Source organism: Apium graveolens, chromosome 11, assembly GCF_009905375.1.
Source record: "Apium graveolens cultivar Ventura chromosome 11, ASM990537v1, whole genome shotgun sequence".
NCBI lineage: Eukaryota > Viridiplantae > Streptophyta > Magnoliopsida > Apiales > Apiaceae > Apium > Apium graveolens.
In genome coordinates, this window is record NC_133657.1 from 29,494,915 (window position 1) to 29,515,760 (window position 20,846).

Below are 20,846 nucleotides of genomic sequence, written 5' to 3' on the forward strand. Positions count from 1 at the left end.
TATTTTTAAAAAAATCGAAACATTAATATGGGAGAAGTACTAGTCAAACTACTAGTTTACCGTTAAAATAGCAAACCAAATATATTTATTTTTTCTAAATTTTTTATTATATCACTTAAATATATAGATCTTGACATCCGTACGGTTGGATCATTTATAAATAATTTCAAAAAATCGAAACACCGATCAGGAAATAAATACTAGTTACAAGTAATAGTCAAATCACTTGTTAATTATTAAAATATCAAATTAAAAAATTAATTTTTAATATCTGAATTTTTTCAAATTACTAAAATATATATTTTGACATTCGTATCGTTCAATAATTTAAAAATATTTATAAAAAATCTGAATAAAATTCATAATAATTAAATATATAAAAAATAATTTTTTTTAAAATTTTTTTTCGAGCCGAGCTCGAGCCGAACATGCCAAAAGCTCGGCTCGAGCTCGTTTTCTTAACTAACACATTTTTGTGTTCGAGTTCGAGCTCGAGCCCTTAACGAACCGAGCCGAACCGAGCCCTTAACGAGCCGAGCTCGAGCTTGTTCACGAACGGAGCTCTAGTTGTTATAATTGAAAGTTGAATGGATCCAATCCAAACAAATCAAAATTTCCAGAAGAGAAGAAGCTAGACAGGGGGGACCTTTGAACAAAGCGTTAATAGACATGACTAATTTATTTTGTGTTGCTATATAAAACATGGAGCAAAATATGGTAGGCCATTTTTATGACAATAAAGTGCAATTTGTTGGTCACCCTGAGCCTGCCTGATTGGTTTTTGGTTGGTTGGCACTTGTGTTGCCCACCCCCGATGTTACTCACCACTCGTTCTAGTTTTGTACTAGATAAGAAATATATAGTCTCTGGAGCATTAGCAGCATATTCTACATTGCTGTAAACATTATATTACCAAACTATATATATATACATATATGACCTTTAGTAATTTATCTGCATACACACCAACCACTTATACAACCTCTCCTTGCTATCTTCACATTTCTTGATAATTTAGTTGAAATTTCAAGATTTTGAAACTGATTACTTACATATTAAATGGCTTGTAATTTTGATGTTGGGGTGATTTATTATCCGAAAGAAATTAATGGGAGGTCTATGTTTGAGAGGAGTAGAAAGAGTAGAATTAGTAGTAGGGTTATGAAGTTCTCTACTGGAGTATCAGCTGTAGCAGCTAATCCGGTTAGGACATCAGAGGAGAGAGTTTATCAAGTGGTGCTTAAGCAAGCGGCTTTGGTCAGGGAGGAGAAGAGACTCAGCAAAGCTTTATCTTCCCACACCAAACGGAAGGGATCCAAAACCTTAGATACTTCTGAGAATGATGGTGTTGGTATGAAGAGTTGGAATTTGTTGAATGAGGCTTATGATCGCTGTGGTGAAGTTTGTGCTGAATATGCCAAGACATTTTACTTAGGTTTGTGTACTTTATTACCCCCTTATTTTCTTTTACTTGAACATGTTTTTTCAAGGCAAACATGATTAGGAGTAGGACTCTATTGAGACTCAGACCTTCAATCATTTTTACAAAGAGATTAGCGTATCTATTAATCTTATGAATTCGAAAATGTGTCTTTTCTCTTTAGGAAATACTAAAAAATGATCTTTGTTAAAATGTGCAGGAACATTACTCATGACACCAGAGCGTCGAAGAGCTGTTTGGGCAATATATGGTATGTCTAAGGATAACTCAACTGTTATGTTTCCTGCAGAATATCTTTTTTTAAAATGAACTTGTACATGTAAAGATAGTATCTTCTTTTATAATGAGACAACTGTGTGATTGATGAACTGAACACATTACAGTGTGGTGTAGAAGAACAGATGAGCTAGTAGATGGACCTAATGCCTCCCATATCACACCCAAGGCTCTTGACAGATGGGAGAAAAGGCTAAATGATCTTTTCGATGGCCAGCCATACGATATGTATGATGCTGCACTTGCTGATACTGTTTCGACATACCCTGTTGATATTCAGGTACATGGAGTAGTTTGCTAATGAGTGTCATGCGTTTTAACAGATACATAGCGATATGTGTTCTTATATTATTCCTACCGTCTCCTCAGCCTTTTAAAGATATGATTGATGGAATGAGAATGGACTTGAAAAAATCACGTTACCAAACCTTTGATGAACTCTACCTCTACTGCTACTATGTTGCTGGAACAGTTGGACTAATGAGTGTTCCAGTAATGGGGATTGCACCCGAATCAAAGGCCACAACAGAGAGTGTTTACAGTGCAGCTTTAGCCCTTGGCATTGCCAATCAACTTACTAACATTCTCCGTGATGTTGGAGAAGAGTAAGTTCATTTCTATCTCACAAAGTTAAATCTTTTACACATTTTTACAAAATCAAGAAACTTAATTCTATTAATCCTTTCAGTGCTAGGAGGGGGAGAATATATTTGCCTCAGGAGGAGCTTAAGCTTGCTGGGATAACACCAGAATACATATTCAAAGGAAAGGTTACCGACAAGTGGCGTAGTTTCATGAAAGGGCAGATAAAAAGAGCAAGAATGTTCTTTGATGAAGCGGAGAAGGGTGTGGCAGAGTTAAGTTCAGCAAGTAGATGGCCAGTTTGGGCATCATTGTTATTGTACAAGCAAATCTTGGATGCAATTGAAGCCAATGACTATGATAACTTCACCAAGAGAGCATATGTAGGCAAAGCTAAGAAACTAGTCTCTTTACCTTTGGCTTATAGTAGAGCCCTTTTTGCCCCTTCAATTGTTTCAAAACATACAAACTAAAGATAGATAGATAGTCAAAGATTATGTTAATTTAATAGCTCAATATAGATCCGGAGTCGTTCTCTCTCTATACATAAATGTATATATGTTTTGCAAGTAATTTATGTATATATTTGCAAGAAATTTATTGCATCCATATATAATCAAAGCATTTTGTAGGATGGAGGAAAGTGTTGATCAACAGTTTCTTAGATCAAAATTCTGTTTCAAGTACATAATACTGTGGTGCACTGGAGAGCCCGATGCATAGCTTTGGTGCCCCATCTATCGCAAGCCGTAAGTAGTTATAAGAATTTATTTAACTGATTCTAATAAGATTTTAAACATTAGTTAAAAAACTAAAATAAACCTCTAGTATTTGCGTTTCTTGTGCGTGATTTCTAAGATGCAACAAATGACTCTATCCAATAGAAACTATGTTAAACAATATGTGATTTCTCAGATTAATGAGCACTACATAAGGAAAATCCCAGGGCATTTAAGAAACTGCTTCTCCATGATTACAGATACTATTGTATAAAAGTCCAATGCAATTGAAAATTTTCATTTCTTAAACTTCATGTTTTAGATGATGTGGAGGAAGACGGGGCTTTCCGAATTCTTGTATATTTTATATACAACAGGATCCATACATTTCCTATTTACTTAACTTCTGTGAGTACGATACCGTCGCTTTAAGGAATCCCCACTCGGACCAATTTCACCATGCACTCCCGCCTCATAAGCAGGCAGACCAAAATTTTGGGGTGCCCTGCCTCTATAATGATTTGTCGATGCTGAAGGAGGTGGTTGCCTAAGGTGATAATATAACTGCCCATTTCTATTGACCATTCCCCTAGAAGCAGATACCTTGCCATTGTAATAGTGTGCAGCATTGTTACGAGGGCGAATAAGTGAATTTAGAAAATTGTTTGGCTGATGAATCTTGTTGTTAGTGCCTTGTTCTGCTTGGCCAAATTCAGTTGCACTCACCATTGAAGTCAGTTTTTCCACAGAATCCAGTGTTTCTGAGATCCCTGAGCGTCCATCATAAGATAGAACACTAGCTATTGCACACATGGAGACGCCAAAGTTTTCAGGAAGAATTTTACGCGGCTCCCTCACCTATAAATCATCAATGAAAACAGTAACAAGCTTAGGATATGAACAAAGTCAACAGAACGTGTAAGTTTATACAACTAAAGCAAAACACTGAAGTTCACCTTAAACAAGGTTGCTGCAGATAATCTCTCCCTCAAACAGTATATTTGAGCAACATCAAGAGCAGTTGTCTCGAAAGCGAGCCACCGATCAACAACTACTTTAACTGTATTCTCGGGTGATGACATAATTTTTTCACCTTCTATGTCCAACTTGCTATGCTTCTCTGCTACATGTTCATCATTTTCATCCAGATCCGCATCTTCAGATTCAGTCCCGTCTTCATCATCATCATCATCATCCCCTTCTTCGTCATCCTCCTTACTAGGAGCTACTACAATCTCTGTTGCTAGCAATAATAAAGGTAGTGGCCCAATAACACTACAGTTCCTAATATGCAACCCCCCATCTCCACGGGTTACCTCATCAAATATGAGCAAAGGCTGATCATTCCTTTTTGATAACTTAAAGTTGGTTGAATGAGGGTGGAGTCGAACCTTCTCACCACCGGAAGTCTCTACAAGAGCGCGCCTCCCTTTTTGGGGAAACAGTCTCCCAACCATTGGATACAAACCAGCAAAAAGGACGGCATCAAGTATACCAGGGTCATGTGCATTAAGGCTACAAAGAGAAACATCGTCTGGAATAAATCCATTCCTATGTAACTCTGACCGGAGTTGCTTACGCATTCCAAACAGCATATTCATGGTGCCAGAAGACACATAGTAATTAGAACAGAACCTTGCTTCTTGACCCTTTTCCTTGGCCTTCTTCCAGCACTCAAATGCAGCTATTAGTGCTAGCTGATCACTTTGTCCACCATATAAAGATGCCAGCTCTGATTTGGCAGCCGCAGCTTTTTTCTTATCAAAAGGTGACATAGGAAGTGTAAATGGATCTCTGTAGTCCGAAGCACAAGCTAAAGTCAAAGCAGGATCAAGGCAGTTTAATAATATGGCCAAAAAAAGCATCTTGCTTGTTAGGGGATGCACTGGTAGAGAACCTAACTTCTCCCCTAGCTCGGTGAGTTTCTCATCAGGTGTCAAGGCCCCAATATCTTGGAGAACAATAATTGCATTACGCATGCTTTCAAAAACAGGAGGATCCAATGTTTTCTTCAAGAATTCGTCTATCTTGCATTCTGGATCCAGAAGCTTCACCTGTCAAAAAAAATGATGATTGAAGGGAAACCTGGCAACCATTCATACAGGGAAAATAAATTGTACCAGTAAGTATTAACCAAAAGGACCTTTAAATGCCACTGCTCAAGGTTCAGAGCTGTTGCCAGCATAATACACAAGTAAAAAAGAATCTTATTATAAGGGAATACTGTGTCTGTACCTATTGGATCCTTATAAGACTCCTAAAATTTCAAAAAAGAAATGGGGGAGGGAGAGAGAGATTCCAAAAAAAGAAGCGGGGTGAGAGACAAAGAGAGAGGTAGGGAGAGAGTTTAGAGTTGCTTCCAGCATATTACACGAGTAAAAAAGTATTTTTTTAAGGGAATACTTGGGTTCAAGCTTTCCCCAGCCCCTTCTCATCAATGGACTCCTGACGTATACGAAGGAGTGCGGTTCGTTCGATACATTCTTACCTCTCTATCTATCTCTGAGATGTTTGGATTTTTCAAAACTCCATGGACATGCAGAAGAGAAATGCTATCCACACTCGGACCAAGACAGAACTATTACAGAGCATTTTACACAGTAACAAAATTAAAGAAAGGAAATACCTATTGGATAATTATGGGACTCCTAGAATTCGAAAAAAGAAGGGGAGAGAGAGAGAGAGGACCTGTAAACAGAGTTCCTCAATTGGCATTCGCTTTATTTCAGGCACTTGAAAAGCTGGCAGTGAAGCTGCTCGAAGTTTCGAATAAAGATGATAACATATACCAGGCTGGCAACGCCCTGCACGTCCCTCTCGTTGCTTTGCACTGGCTTTTGAAATCCAAGAAGAATGAAGAGTCGATACATTATTATAAGGGTCATAGCTTTTCTCTTTCATCCGACCACAGTCTATAACATAAACAACATCATCAATGGTGATAGCTGTTTCAGAAATATTGGTTGAGAGAATGATCTTTCGGCAACCTGGAGGTGGCCTGTTAAAAACCTTCTTCTGCTCCATTGAAGGGACCATGGAATGAAGTGCTAATATGACAAACTTATTAGAATCCTTGAAGAAGTTGCTAGTCTCTAGTATCTCTTTTGTTTTCTTTATATCATCCCACCCTGAAAGAAAAACAAGAATTGCTCCATCTACTGAGTCGCAACATATTTTCCTCAACAGCTTCTCAATTAGGACAACATCAATTAATTCCGAATTGGCTGTCGAAAAATATTTATCAAGTAAATGATTTTCTTCCTTTGAGTTGGTAATGCTCTCTTCAATGTGTTTATTCAAAATTTCAGCAGCTTCATCCTGTTTGTTATGTTTAGCCCACTCAAGTGCATTTCTTCCATCATTGTCTCGTAGATGGCAGTCCGCACCAAATGAGAGGAGCATGCCAAGGTCACCCACTTCTCCTTTTCCAGAAAATATCATTAACGGAGTTACTCCAGTAATAGAATGCTGAAGGTTTGCACCTCTTTCACAAGAGACTAGTTCACGAAGAGGAGCAAACTCATCAGTGGACCAAGCCAAATTAATAGCTTCATCTATGGCTTCTTTACGTTCCTCAACAGACTCCAAGTCATCAGTTGCACTTATTGAAGTACAATCAAGGTGATTACTTTCAGATGATTTCAGGAAAGAGAGTACATCCTCCAAATAGAAAGTTTTTACCTGAAACAGTTTTGTTTTCATAATTAAACTTTTACTCCTGGAAAAAAAATACACGACATGAAACAATGAGATAGTTATACAGGATAAGTGAAGCCCGGCACTCTTATGATAGGACAGCCACCAAAATATTGTGAAAACCGTTCAGCATCAAGTGTAGCGCTCATTAGTACCTGGCAGATAAAACGAGTCAAAACCAAAGTACAAAATATCTACATGAGAAAAAAACAAAATAATTCTTTCAAAAATATGTAAAATGCTACTACGAATGAAATACATTCCGCACCAGTCTCAAATTAGGATAAGATGGAAGCATGTCTCTGCAAATGGAAACAACAAGTATCAGCAGACCCAGCTTGACCAAATGATTTGGGAGACAGTTATTTTTGCAAGATAGAGTTACAAACAGTAGTCTTTACCTTCTCTGATATTGGTCAATGCACTAACACATACCTCAAGAGAGGTAGGAGTATATGCTACACTACATTGCTAAGAATAACAAGTGTATATGTGTGAGTGTAATGCTGACAAGATTTTTATAAGAAAGTCCCCGACATGAATAATGTTTCCCACTATCGTAATAAAACCAAACTTCTGGATAATTATTTCATGACGTGAGGCCAGGACTTGATGCTTCAGTAATCTAAAGACTACAATATAGCAATGTTGGATGTGTTACCATATGATGGATCCTCAATTTTACTATATGACCAAGAAACTATGAAGCATGCACTAACATGGCAATCACTAGATCGAGTGTTGTACCAGTGCCTTCCACAATATATGTTTGTGCAGTCTCAGCTGTTTAGGGCAAAATTGTTTTTTATTTAATTATTATTTTAATAAAAACTGAATTGTTTTAAAACAGTTAATAGAGTATATCATCAATCAAAGAAAAATATAATAACTTTAACTTAGGACTTGGGTCAACTAACATCTAATGAACTAGCTTATTCTACCATAATGACATACATAAAAAGAAAAGATTAACTATTAATACTGCATCTTGAATGAATTCAACTACATCAATCAATTATTTTTCTCAAACTTATTTGCTTTTATTAAATGATAGCAGCAATCATAATTTGGCTATAAGTAACGATCAGTCTTCAATAAAATATCCATGCCATTTATTTAATATATCAATATTAAAAATCTGTCCCATTTTATATGCTAGAATAATAACTTCTATAAATTTACATTAAATCATAATTTTATTTTGATTATTTTAATCAATTATTTTTAATGTAATTTTAGCTTACTGCCATATTCAAATAAAGGTAAGCAACTGCTAAAGTTTATATGCTCAAGTGTTAAAATTATGATACTCCCTCAGGCACCTTTTAAATGTCTTGAAAAAAACACACAACGCAAGAAATTATCAGTTGGACAATTTATTTCCTTGGTTACCCCTCATAATTGCATCAAATTGAGTTTAATTGTTTGTGTGTGTAACTTATTCAAATATTGGAAATAGTATCAGAAGGGTAATCTTTGGAAAGATCTTCAAAAAATTGTTTAGGAAAAAGAAAAAGAAAAGTATTTAGGGACAGATTTATTTTCAAAAAGAAGCATCTAAAAGGGGAGGAAGTATAATCCTCAACCATCCACCACCTAGGTTGCATTTAAGCAATGGAATTTGAATAATGTTTATGTATACGAGTGTGCAAGTATATTAACAGTTTTACATATTGCAGCTTATGTGCCTGGTTTTGTTGACTGGAGAGCCTAATCTCCAGGAAGACCTGTCTACAAGGTCAAGCAAATAAACTTGCTAACTTATATGTAGATGTAAGATTATTTATCCAGTTTCAAGGCAACATGTTAGAGATTTATCGGTTTCTACTGCATCACAGCGTGCTCAAATGTAAACTCACATCTGTGTTAATGTTCGCACTTATTTAAATAAGACAGGAAATGTAACCAATCCCCATACTTGTTTAAATAAGATATGGAACATGACGAAATCTCCTGTATAATGCCAAAAAATTATGAGTTGCAGTTTCTTTGACACACAATTCCTACACTACTATATATAAAAATGAAACAGATTCCTAGCATGGTAAAGGACTGGGCATATCGAGAGCAAGAAAATATACCTGATAATTGCTAGCATAAAATCTGAGAAACGGTCGCGCTCATGAATTTCATCCTGAAAAATGCAGAGTGTGTGTGGACAGTAAAGAAACATTTAACCTAATTGTATTGAAACCTTTTATCAATCATATATATTAAACACACAACTGCTGAAGATAAGCATATAGTTAAAAGTAAGGACTGAGGGCATCAATCAAACTTGCATATACACATATTTGCAAGAACATATATACTATATTATACTTCTAATAAGCAAGCATGCTAAACCATGTTCATAAACTGTTCCTTTCCCAGTCATGGAATTGCTGGCCGAGACATTGCATTTAAATATTTGGTGATTGCTACATTATTTAATAATGTAGCATGAGCATGAGTATGACAACAAGCGCTGACATTAGCAATATGACATCATGGTGACCACGGAGGTACTGTAGCAAGCTTGGTGAACAAATTTTTAGTTCAATAAGAGCCTTTTTTTGTAATGACAGAGCAGATATACATAAAAACAAAGTTTCCCTGCTCCTTTTTCCCCCTAATCATTTATCTCTCCATTTTTATAGAGTATTTAACTTTTTAAAAATCATACACATCCAAACCAGCTACAAACATTGCACAGAGCAAGACAGCAAAAAGATGCCGACACCATAGAAGATCTAAATAACTGCTTCTAAGTTATAATTTGATTGGTTGATGCTTAAAGCACAGCGATTCTTTCAGTTGAAAAATATGAACTCGTAGAAAGTTACCCTACAAATATAACATGCACTAGAGGCACAAATTTAATGTGTTATACTGCAAACTCTCAACATATGCAATATTTTTACTGAAATCAGTAGAATATTAACACGATTTTATTTTTGATCCAAGTGACCATTAGCCAAACACTAACTAAAAGTAAAAGTTAAGGAAAAAGTCAATTATGGATTTAAAAATTGCAAACAAGCGAAAACAAAATAAAAAAAAAACAATATACCACAATAATGTGAGTTATGTTAGAAATATCATCCTTTTCCCTTCTTGAAGAAACAATTTCCGACCTATCACTGCCTTTGGCAATGAGCACCCTCAAAAGGACCCCATTAGTGCAAAACACAATAGACGAATGCCTCCCACCTTTGCTCTCTAACCTTATCTGCAACATGCATAAGATATGATTTAGTAATTGTCCAGCTGGCATGCGTAATCAGAAAAACAAGTGAATAGGGGGGAGCAGATCGAACAAGAAGCCAAAATGAAGTAACATACAAAATTGTACGACCAGATGGATTGAAGCAGAACCATATCTACCAAAGACTATCTTATTACTTGAACTTGCCTTGCCTAAAACAGTACATCCCACATTTCCGATATATTTACTCTTAAACATCCTGATCACTTTCAATATTACTATTATTTGCATAATAATAATAAAACATGTCTTGGTATATATAGCTGGTTTACATGTTTCCAGTAAATATGTATGCTATGACTTCCTATACAATATAGGCCTTTTTATGTTAGCTTTCAGTGCTTACTACAATCCTCTGGTATCCGATCTAAAGTTTCTTCTTTTTGTTTCGCTTAAATTGTTGTCAACCTCAAAAAATGTGATGCAGGATCTTTATATTCAGCGCTTTGAACTCTTATACAGAATAGCTCAAAGTAAATAATGGAACACTAAGTGAAGATGAACAAAATTATATGGAAAGAAAGAGAGAATAACTAGGCCTCACACCTAGATTACTTAGGTCTCACACCCAAGGAAATTAAAAAACTTAATTCATTCAACTCTGCCTTGAACAAATAGAGTACAAGAATTTATAGTAATCTTTGGAACATTCTAGCTAGATAACATTTAATGTAGGGGACTTTCAAACTCCCAAGAGACTTCTAGACTTGTTTGACTCTGTTAAGACTTTATGACTCCTTACAATGAACTTAATTATTTTCTGGAACCTTCTTCTGCCTTCTTGCATATATTTTTCCATACCTCCTTGAATTTGCATCATTTCTCCCCGGCTTGGAAAAACTCGACTCCGACGAGTTAAACGAGTGATACTTGTTAAAAAGATCAAAATCTAAACGTTGAAATTCTTCCTCGGAAATCCATGTACAATCAGACCACGGTTTATCCTTCCATTTGACCAAATATTTCTGATAACCACCATTTCGAGTAGAAACAATAGTTGTATCCACTATATCTTCAATCTCATCACGGACATTTGAAGCAGGTGGCAAGCGAAGTGGAGCAATAGATTTTGAAGAGTCACCATGTCCGTGATAAATGGTTAAGTCTTCAATATTGAAGATATTACTAACTCCCATGTCAGCCGGAAGATCTAGAACATAAGCATTTGAATTAATTTTATGACTAATTGTATATGGTCCAACACGTCAGTACTGCAGCTTCTTGAACTTGCTATTTGGAAAACGTTTAGGTCGGATGCGCACCATAACCTGATCTCCGACCTTAAATTTAGTATTTTTTAGGATGCAAATCTGCTTGAGTTTTGTATTTAACATTACTGGCAGAAATTTTGTGACGAACATCGGCATGAATTTGCTGAATATGTTCAGCAAAAGCTTCTGTATCTGCACTATGACGGCCAGATATAGGTAAAGGGGCCAAATCAATTGGTTTCTTAGGTTGGATACCTAACACAATCTCAAAAGGACTGCGGCCAGTAGTTCGATTGACAGAACTGTTGTATTCGAACTCGGCCATTGCCAAAATCTGATCCCAAGTTGTAAGTTTATCTTCAACCAAACAACTTAGTAAATTCCCCAAACTCCTATTAACAACTTTTGTCTGCCCGTCTGTTTGAGGGTGATAGGCAGAAGAAAATTTCAACTGTGTATTCATTAATTTCCACAAGGTTCGCCTGAAATAACTTGTAAATTTCACATCCCGGTCTGACACTATAGTCTTTGGCAGCCCGTGAAGTCGAACTACCTCCTCAAAAAATAACTTTGCGATGTGGACTGCGTCTCGTGTCTTTGAACAAGGGATAAAATGCGCCATCTTTGAGAATCGGTCTACAACCACGAAGATTGAGTCATGTCCTCGAGTTATTTTTGGTAAGCCAAGTATGAAATCCATGCTTAAGTCTTGCCAAGGCTTGTGAGGAGTCGGAAGAGGCATATATAATCCTGAATTATTCTTTGTTCCTTTGGCCATTTGACAAATGCGACACTGAGATACAGCAACAGCCACATCATGTTTTAAACATGGCCAAAAAAATCTTTCTTCGACCACGAAGATTGAGTCATGTCCTCGAGTTGTTTTTGGTAAGCCAAGTATGAAATCCATGCTTAAGTCTTGCCAAGGCTTGTGAGGAGTCGGAAGAGGCATATATAATCCTGAATTATTCTTTGTTCCTTTGGCCATTTGACAAATGCGACACTGAGATACAGCAACAGCCACATCATGTTTTAAACGTGGCCAAAAAAATCTTTCTTCGACCATGGCAACTGTTTTGTCCCTTCCAAAATGACCACGGCCATGTAATTCCCAAATAATTTGTTCACGAACTGAAGTAGATGATAGACAAAGACGATGCCCTTTGAATAAATAACCATCTCGTAAAGAGAAAGTAGAATGAACCTGTTGTCCGGTAGTCATGCTAGAATAAAGCTCTTGAAAATCTTTACATGATAGATAGTCCTCCTTAAGCCTTTCAAAACCCACCACCTTGACAGATAATGTATTCATAACATAAATTACCCGACTAAGAGCATCGGCTGCTTTATTCTCCACCCCAGCCTTATGTTTTATAACAAAAGAATATTCTTGCAAGAACTCTATCCACTTCACATGCTTCTGGTTTAGCTTCTTTTGACTGTGAAGATGCTTAAGAGCTTCATGATCAGAATATAGCACAAACTCTTTATGAATAAGATAGTGACGCCAATATTGAAGTGCTTGTACTAATGCATAAAATTATTTCTTGTAGGTAGTATATTTCAGCTTAGCTTCATTGAGCTTTTCACTAAAATATGCTACCGGATGTCCTTCTTGGCTGAGTACTCCTCCAATTCCTACATGTGAAACATCACATGCAACTTCGAACACCTTTGTAAAATCTGGCAGCCTTAGAACTGGAGCTTGAGTCATGCACTCCTTAATCTTTGCAAATGCGTTGGAAGCTGCCAATGTCCACTTGAATTGCCCTTTCTTCATATAATCTGTAATTGGAGCCATAATAGTGCTGAAATTTTTAATAAAACGCCGATAAAAGGTTGCCAATCCATGAAAACTCCTGGCCTCGTGTAATGATTGTGGTAATGGCCAATTAATGATAGCTGCCACTTTCTCGGGATCTGCTGCCACACCTTCAGAAGATACAATAAATCCCAAAAATACAACATTGGATGTCATGAAAGAACACTTTTTCATGTTGATGTAGAGTTTCTCTTGTCGTAGAACTCTTAGAACTCGTCTTAAATGAGAGAGATGCTCCTCCTTGGTCTTGCTATATATTAAAATATCGTCAAAATATACGACCACAAACTTACCAATAAAAGGCTGAAATATTTGGGTCATTATCCTCATAAATGTGCTAGGGGCATTACATAACCCAAATGGCAAGACCAGTCATTCATAAAGGCCATCTTTGGTTTTAAATGCAGTCTTCCATTCATCTCCGGGCCGAATCCGGATTTGATGATAGCCACTTCTTAGATCCACCTTTGTAAATATTGTAGCACCTGTCATCATATCAAGCAAGTCATCGAGCCGTGGTATCGGAAAACGATACTTAACAGTAATTTTGTTAATTGCACGGCTATCTATACACATGCGCCAACTTCCATCCTTCTTTGGTGTTAAAAGAGTCGGCACAGCACATGGACTTAGGCTTTCTCTAATGAATCCTTTTGACAAGAGTCCTTCCACCTGCTTCCTTAGTTCAGCATGTTCAGAGGGATTCATTCGGTAGGCTGGAAGATTCGGAAGTTGAGCTCCTGGGACAAGATCAATTGCATGTTGTATCTCGCACATCGGAGGTAAAGCATCAGGTAGTTCGTCGAGAGCAATATCAGAGAAGTCTTGCAACAATGTTTTAATTTCATCTGGTAATTTCTTTGTTGGTGATTTACTCGCTTGATCACCATTCCATAGATAACTCCAGTTTCATTGCTTTCGCGCAAGAACTTCTTCTTTGTTAGAAACTGTAGGACCTTTTTTTCCTGTTTAAATGGCTGATCAGATTTATTAACTGCAGAATTTGAGTCAAGTAACTTCTGATATGTTGTAGTTTCTGAAGCTTTTGGCCTAATTTTCTTCATTTTCTTCAGTTCCTCGGAACTTTTAGGATAAAGTGTAATTTTATTACCTTCCCGTAAAAAATGAAAGGTATTCTCCTTGCCACAATGATATACATCATAATCGAATAACCATGGACGTCCAAGTAAAATGTGCGTCACATTCATAGGAACAACATCACAATGAATAGAATCTTTGTAACGACCACACGTTATTGGAACTAGGCAGCGTTTACTTACTGGAATGGATGTATTATCGATCCAAGCAACATGATAGGGCTGAGGATGTGGCTCTGTAGGAAGTTTTAGTCGTTCGACTGCTGAGGCTGAAATTACATTCATGCAGCTTCCGCTATCAATCACCAGCTTAAGTAACTCATTTTTACAAGTTACTAGTGTTTGAAATATTGTAGTCCTCCCATCCGCTTCCTTAACTTTTGGAGCAGCAAGTATGCGTCGAACAACCATATTCAAAGAGTTCTCCTCGTCAGAATCAGCCAAGTCATCAGCATTGAATTGCGGAGTTTCTTCACCATCTTCGTTTTCAGCCATTTCATTTTCTTTTGGCTCTTCTTCTGAAACACCAATATGCAGATTGTTCCTGGTGGGACATTGATAAGCTTTATGTCCCTTGCCTTCACATCTGAAACACCGATCACTATTGTCCACACCCTTTCCTCTCCCTCTTCTCTTTTTTGTAGTGTATTGTGGCTTCGATACAGGGCTGGTGACATTAAACTTTCTCGTTACTGCCTCTTTCATTTGAGCAGAACCTTTAAAAGTCGTCATATTCAAATATTCCTCCAAGTCAAGTGCAATTTGGAAAGCATTTTCCACGCTATACGGAGTGTATCTCAACATTTCCTTTCTGATTTCAAATCTGAGACCAGATTTAAATCTTGCCAAGCTATGGCGCGGATCTTCAACAATCTGACTTCTTGTTTTTAATTCATCGAACTTTTGCATATACTCTGCTACCGTCATCGTTCCTTGCTTCAAATTTACAAGCTGTTCACAGAGCTTATCTTCGTAATTCTGAGGCATGTATTTTTCCTGCAGCCTTGCCTTCATCTCCTGCCAGGTCACTATTGGAGGTAGCCCCAATCTTCGCATGTCTGCTTCAACACCATTCCACCAGACCTTTGCAAGATTAACCAATTTCATTTTGGCAAACCTCACACGTCGCTCCTCAGACATGTCGTACCAGTCAAAATATTCTTCAATTGCAGAAATCCAATCGACAAAGTTTGTTGCGTTAAATCTTCCGTCAAAGTCTGGTACATCAATTCTCACCTTCTTTGTGATATCTCCAGCTGTGTCATAAGGGGCATACGGGCCTCTGTTGAAGTTTCCTGGCACATTAAACATGAGTGGCTGCTGCATCCATGGAAGTCCATTATTCAGTGGTTCCCGCCTTGCATTTTCTTCTTCATTTAGCTGTTCGTTTCCGCCATTGTTTGCACCAGAAGACTCTCCTTCAGGAGAATCCACAGTTGGATTTGACTTTGTTTCAATCTGCTTAACTCTGGCATCAATGTTTTCAATCCGTTGATTTAAAACATTAAGACTTTCCATCATTTGTATCAGCACCTGATCTCGTTCAACATCTGTAAGTCAGCCTCGGAATGAACGTCCCGTGCGTGTCGTCATAGCGCTGCCTTGCTCTGATACCAATCTGATGCAGGATCTTTATATTCAGCGCTTTGAACTCTTATACAGAATAGCTCAAAGTAAATAATGGAACACTAAGTGAAGATGAACAAAATTATATGGAAAGAAAGAGAGAATAACTAGGCCTCACACCTAGATTACTTAGGTCTCACACCCGAGGAAATTAAAAAACTTAATTCATTCAACTCTGCCTTGAACAAATAGAGTACAAGAATTTATAGTAATCTTTGGAACATTCTAGTTAGATAACATTTAATGTAGGGGACTTTCAAACTCCTAAGAGACTTCTAGACTTGTTTGACTCTGTTAAGACTTTATGACTCCTTACAATGAACTTAATTATTTTCTGGAACCTTCTTCTGCCTTCTTGCATATATTTTTCCATACCTCCTTGAATTTGCATCAAAATGTTATCCTTTATGAACTTTCAAGTTTCTTTTTTCCATATAGGAATCGATTGCAGCCCACACCAAGTAGTTCAGGACAGGTGGTAGCGAATATATAATATCTGACACAAGTTTCTACGTAAAAGACACCTAGATTAAATATATCTGATGCTAATAAATGTGCACAGCATAACATCCGGTTTACAAAACTAAATTAGAAAATGAAGTAAACGAATGAATACTTTGAAATAAAATATGTGAAAGAGTTATTATCACCTTGTATCCAACACATTCCCCTATATTTTCACCTCTTTCAGAAGAAATTCTCTCTGCAACTAAAAATATACATATATCCAGAGATAAGGTCTTCTGCATGGCTAAAAGGAGTTGAGAATAAAAAATGTGTGTGTCACAGAGAGAGAGAGAAAGTGAAAGTGGCATGCAAAGACAGCTAGTTATCACCTGATGTTGCTGATATTCTCCTTGGTTGAGTACAAACTATTTTACATGCCTCACCCTTACGCCACATATGATCCAAAATATATTGAGGGACCTGGATCAAAATCAAAACTATATAAGACAAATGCTTGATAGATTCTAGCGACAAATAGCTTACAAGCTAATTTTTTGCATTTTTTAATACATTACGGATAAGTAAGACCAGGATGAAGCTTTATGTAGACACCATTAGCATTCCTTCTGTGTTGTATAATCCTTGAAAATAGTATACCAACTTATATTGATGTTCAACTAACCATTTTCCCATTAAAACATAAGCAGTAAACATTTGGTCAAATGAAAATTGTGCCATAATTTGCAGGTAATTCATCCTGTCAATAATTAATCTGTGATGGGCAAAGCAATAATAAAAAAAATCGTCAAGTCCATTTACACATATGTCATAGGTTCTTACACTTAAAATAGTAAGTAGTTCAAATATTTAAATACAAAGACTTTAGAATCATAATTTCATTGTTCATTTAGGCCACAAGTGTACAAAAAAAACCAATAAGTAATAAGTCAGTATATTTTGGTGTTCTCACTCAAACGGTTCGCTATTCCTAAAATCAACTCCTTCTTAGACAAACTGCAATCAAGTTGCTTTAACATGACAAACATTACTTCTACATCTGCTAATAAATATTTATTCTTACTCGAAGAACTTCACAACTTTCATAACTGTGTATTTGCAAAGAAAGAGATTCTGCCAAAATAGTGTACTAAAGCTGCGCATATTAGAAGTGTAATCCCAGATCATAGAGTAATAACTTAAATCAGCCAGAGAGCAGCAGGAACCTGTGTGGTTTTTCCGCACCCAGTTTCACCAGAAATGAGTACCACCTGCGTTCAATATTTTACGACAATAAATCTTCAAATTCCATAGAAAAAGGAAACATTTCAGGTCATAGAAAAGCACAAAACTTAACATGGAACAAATAGACATGCCGTTTTAAAGCGACCAAACAACTCTAAGTTCAAAAGCCACCTCCCCTTCCCCTACATGACCTGCCTTTACACTTAAACTCCACTATACTAAGATATTTGCAGTCAATGTACTATTATTTATAATTTGCTGATTAAACTGACAATATAATGTATAAGCAGTGTAACATAACAGATTCTTCCTGCAAAATATGTCGTTCACAATAACTAAAAGAAGTTACCTGATGAGAATCTATTGTCGATGTAATGACATCCCTAAAGGCTGCAATGGGAAGCTTCGATCTCTTCTCAGTGATCTGCACAAGATAAATTATTAATCCAAAACTTATAACAGGGAATTACTAATGCGTTTTAATAAGATTTTATTTGTATAATTTACGATATTTTTTGACAATTTTTGAGTGTTTGTTTATAATTCCTTGCTGAAATCATCAGTGTTTCTGTGTTTTCTTTATCTGTATTTTAAAAGATGAATGACTCCTTGGAGTAAAAACTAATAGTGTGAATAAATCTTTTCAAGGGGCACGCAATGTATAACAGATTTACAACACACCAACTTTTTGAACAGAAAACAAATTAAGAATGTAATCCCATCCAATAAAGCTTCATAGGAACTTATTACTATTTTCAGGAACCTGTTTTAGCATGGGGACATTATTCACTCTAGATCCAAGTGATTCCGCCTTCTTTTTTATATCGTCCTTGCTCAAATCAGGTCTGGAAAAGATATCATCCTTTTTCCGTTTTAATTTGTCATTGATTCCACCAAATTTAACCGTTTCCTGTCCGATATCATGATCATCTGGTGGATACCTCATAAATAGATCCTGTAATACTTCTTTTGACTCTTCCGAAAATGTAAAGCAAGTCAATTTTTCCTTCTTCATTGTACCTGATTTTGCTTTATTCGTGAAAACAGAGACACGTCGTTGATCACCGCGCCTGCACAAACTCAGGCTCATTAGGGCCTACAAATAACTTGCTTGTTGCCGACTTACAGTATTAGAACATAATATAGAAAGTATAATACTACTATGTCTCTGTGTGAGAGTGAGTGTGAGAATGTGAGTGCTTTTGTGTGTGTGTAACAAAGTTAAGTAACTAGTACTCCCTCCATCACATTTTACTAGTCCATTTTGCAAATTTCACACATATTAAGAAACAGACATTACAATGTCTTTTATCTCGTTTTCACACAATAATAAAACTTAGTTTTTACACATTAATTGACTGCGTCTACTCGAAGAGATGAGTAAATGTACACATTCATATATACACACACAAAAGTCCATAAAATAATGTGCATTTTCAATTTCTATACAAGGACATTTATGAGAAGGGTTTTCTAGTCAATATTAAAACTATAAAATTTGCATGGGTTGATGAACATAACAAATATTTTGGGAAATTTATATTTTGCAAAGTGGACTATTAAAATGGGATGGAGGGAGTATTAGTTTCTACTATTGAGGAAAAACATCAGTTTCCCAAATACCATGCACATAAAAAGAATATAATGCACTCACCCAGAGCTTTTGGACCTCAACCCCATTTTCCTGCACAATATATGCACTGCCGCACGCTCTGTATTTGTAAGATTGGCTTCAAATGTGTATTCTGAATCAAATTGAGATATATTAATAAGAAATGGGAGTATTAATGGGAGCCATGAAAGTAACACTGACAAGATTATAAATCAGTATTGTCTGATACACCAAAAGTTTGAGACCCTATCAGTCCAGGGTTCTTAATTTTGAATATAAAGTAACGATCCCATTGAAGGTCAAAAACCATTAAATTGATATTGGTTTGTCCCTTTCGCATTAATAGATTACAGAGTATCTACACAGGTGAATTGTACTTCTAGCAAATCTCATTTGTATAATTAGTGGATAGTAAATACATGTATCATCAACTATAAATCTCATTTTCCGCTTTAATTTCAAATGTAAATTATATTTGTGTATTTACTAAAACACTTAGGTTTGTAGAGTCTGTAGTTTGCAACTGTTTGTAGTAGAACTTGACCCCAAAAAAACCTTTATGTATACAAATTATATATACGGACAATATAAATTATATATACGGACAAAAGATCCAACGAGAAGTCCAATCAATTGAATATACGGACATATTCTGCTTCTGCAATATGTTATGAATTGTAATTGGTGGGTATATTATATATTTCTAATCATTGCGCTCTCGAGGTCTGCCTTTAAAGTTGTCATCTACAGAACATGGAAAAGTGAAAATACCAACTATCAACCATCCTAACAACTTAAATTCATGCTTGAAGAGTAAAGTGTGGCCAAGCGAGAATAACATAACTTGAGTTGAAAATACAAAAAAAATGAAAGAATTGAATTGAATTAGATAAATGAAATGAAAGGCAAGAAATATGAAAAAGCATAGACCTTTGTGATTAGATGTACGGAAGTCCTCGAGTAAAGTGTGTATCTTAATACGAGTAGATTCGGCAATGTGAACATCGTTCTTTTTATTAAACTCTCCTCCTCCACCCTTTTGTTTCTTGTTTCTTTTTCCTGTTTGATTCATCCCTCGCCAAGTATTTCAAATTCGAATTCGAATTGGATATAAATAGAGCTAGTAAACCAACAATTTGTGTAATATACGAGGAAATGAAATTGAAAGTAATGATGTAATGTACTAGTGGTAGGTGGTGGTGCTGCTGCTGCGATTTCTAGGTTTAGATCACTCTGATGTCGGCCGGCCACGGCCCCCTATCGTTTTATATAATTTCCCCTCGGCGGAGTTCGTTACCCTTTTCCACTAATTATAATTACCAGCTTTACAATAATCATCGTTAATATTTTATAGATTTTAAAATATATATTATTTAACATTATAATAGTATTGTATTTTAGTTAAAGATTTTATTTTGTTTGATTCATAGATTTCAACTATTTACCTTACTAATATGTTTATGAAAGATAATATAAAAGTTTGTTGCGAGAGAAATTCGAAACTGAGAATTTGAGTTGTGTATAAATAATAATAATAGAAATATTTGTAATTGACGAAATTTAAATCTGAGAACTTGAATTGTGTACAAATAATATTATATATATTTGTTGTTGGCGGGATTCGAACCTGTAAATTTGACTGGTATATATTTTTTTAACATTTGGATCTAACGGTTCTGATTATTTGATTAAGAAGATCTGACGTCAGACGACTGGGATAACCAAATCAACCAAAAATGACCCACCAAATTATACCCAATTCCGGTTATTATATTTAGTACAAATATAGATTAACATTTTATTTTGTTTTGTTTTATTTCTCTTCCTA

At 36.0% G+C, this 20,846-nt stretch overlaps 2 protein-coding genes across 3 annotated transcripts; one reads left to right on the forward strand and one right to left on the reverse strand.

Moving 5' to 3' along the window:
- The first annotated feature begins 838 nt into the window (after positions 1–838).
- LOC141698515 (phytoene synthase, chloroplastic) lies at positions 839–2,930 on the forward strand. The gene is made up of 5 exons (XM_074503222.1): positions 839–1,435; positions 1,641–1,691; positions 1,825–1,997; positions 2,087–2,322; positions 2,406–2,930. The coding sequence occupies exons 1-5, from the start codon at positions 1,060–1,062 to the stop codon at positions 2,770–2,772; spliced, it is 1,203 nt and encodes a 400-aa protein (XP_074359323.1). The 5' UTR covers positions 839–1,059; the 3' UTR covers positions 2,773–2,930.
- Positions 2,931–3,182: 252 nt separating this feature from the next.
- Positions 3,183–20,333, reverse strand: LOC141698514 (DExH-box ATP-dependent RNA helicase DExH6). 2 transcript variants are annotated; one of them, XM_074503220.1, is made up of 15 exons: positions 19,949–20,333; positions 19,061–19,151; positions 18,170–18,476; positions 17,756–17,830; positions 17,388–17,432; positions 17,246–17,311; positions 16,554–16,644; positions 16,368–16,426; positions 9,767–9,925; positions 8,796–8,848; positions 6,983–7,016; positions 6,780–6,869; positions 5,707–6,699; positions 3,975–5,072; positions 3,183–3,876 (listed from the first exon to the last, which is right to left on the reverse strand). In XM_074503220.1, exons 1-15 carry the CDS (start codon positions 20,088–20,090, stop codon positions 3,418–3,420), a joined length of 3,762 nt encoding a protein of 1,253 aa, XP_074359321.1. In that variant the 5' UTR covers positions 20,091–20,333; the 3' UTR covers positions 3,183–3,417. The 2 variants fall into 2 exon arrangements, with proteins under 2 accessions (XP_074359321.1, XP_074359322.1); XM_074503221.1 differs by lacking the exon at positions 17,246–17,311 and having other exon boundaries at positions 19,949–20,332.
- Between the last annotated feature and the right edge of the window lie 513 nt (positions 20,334–20,846).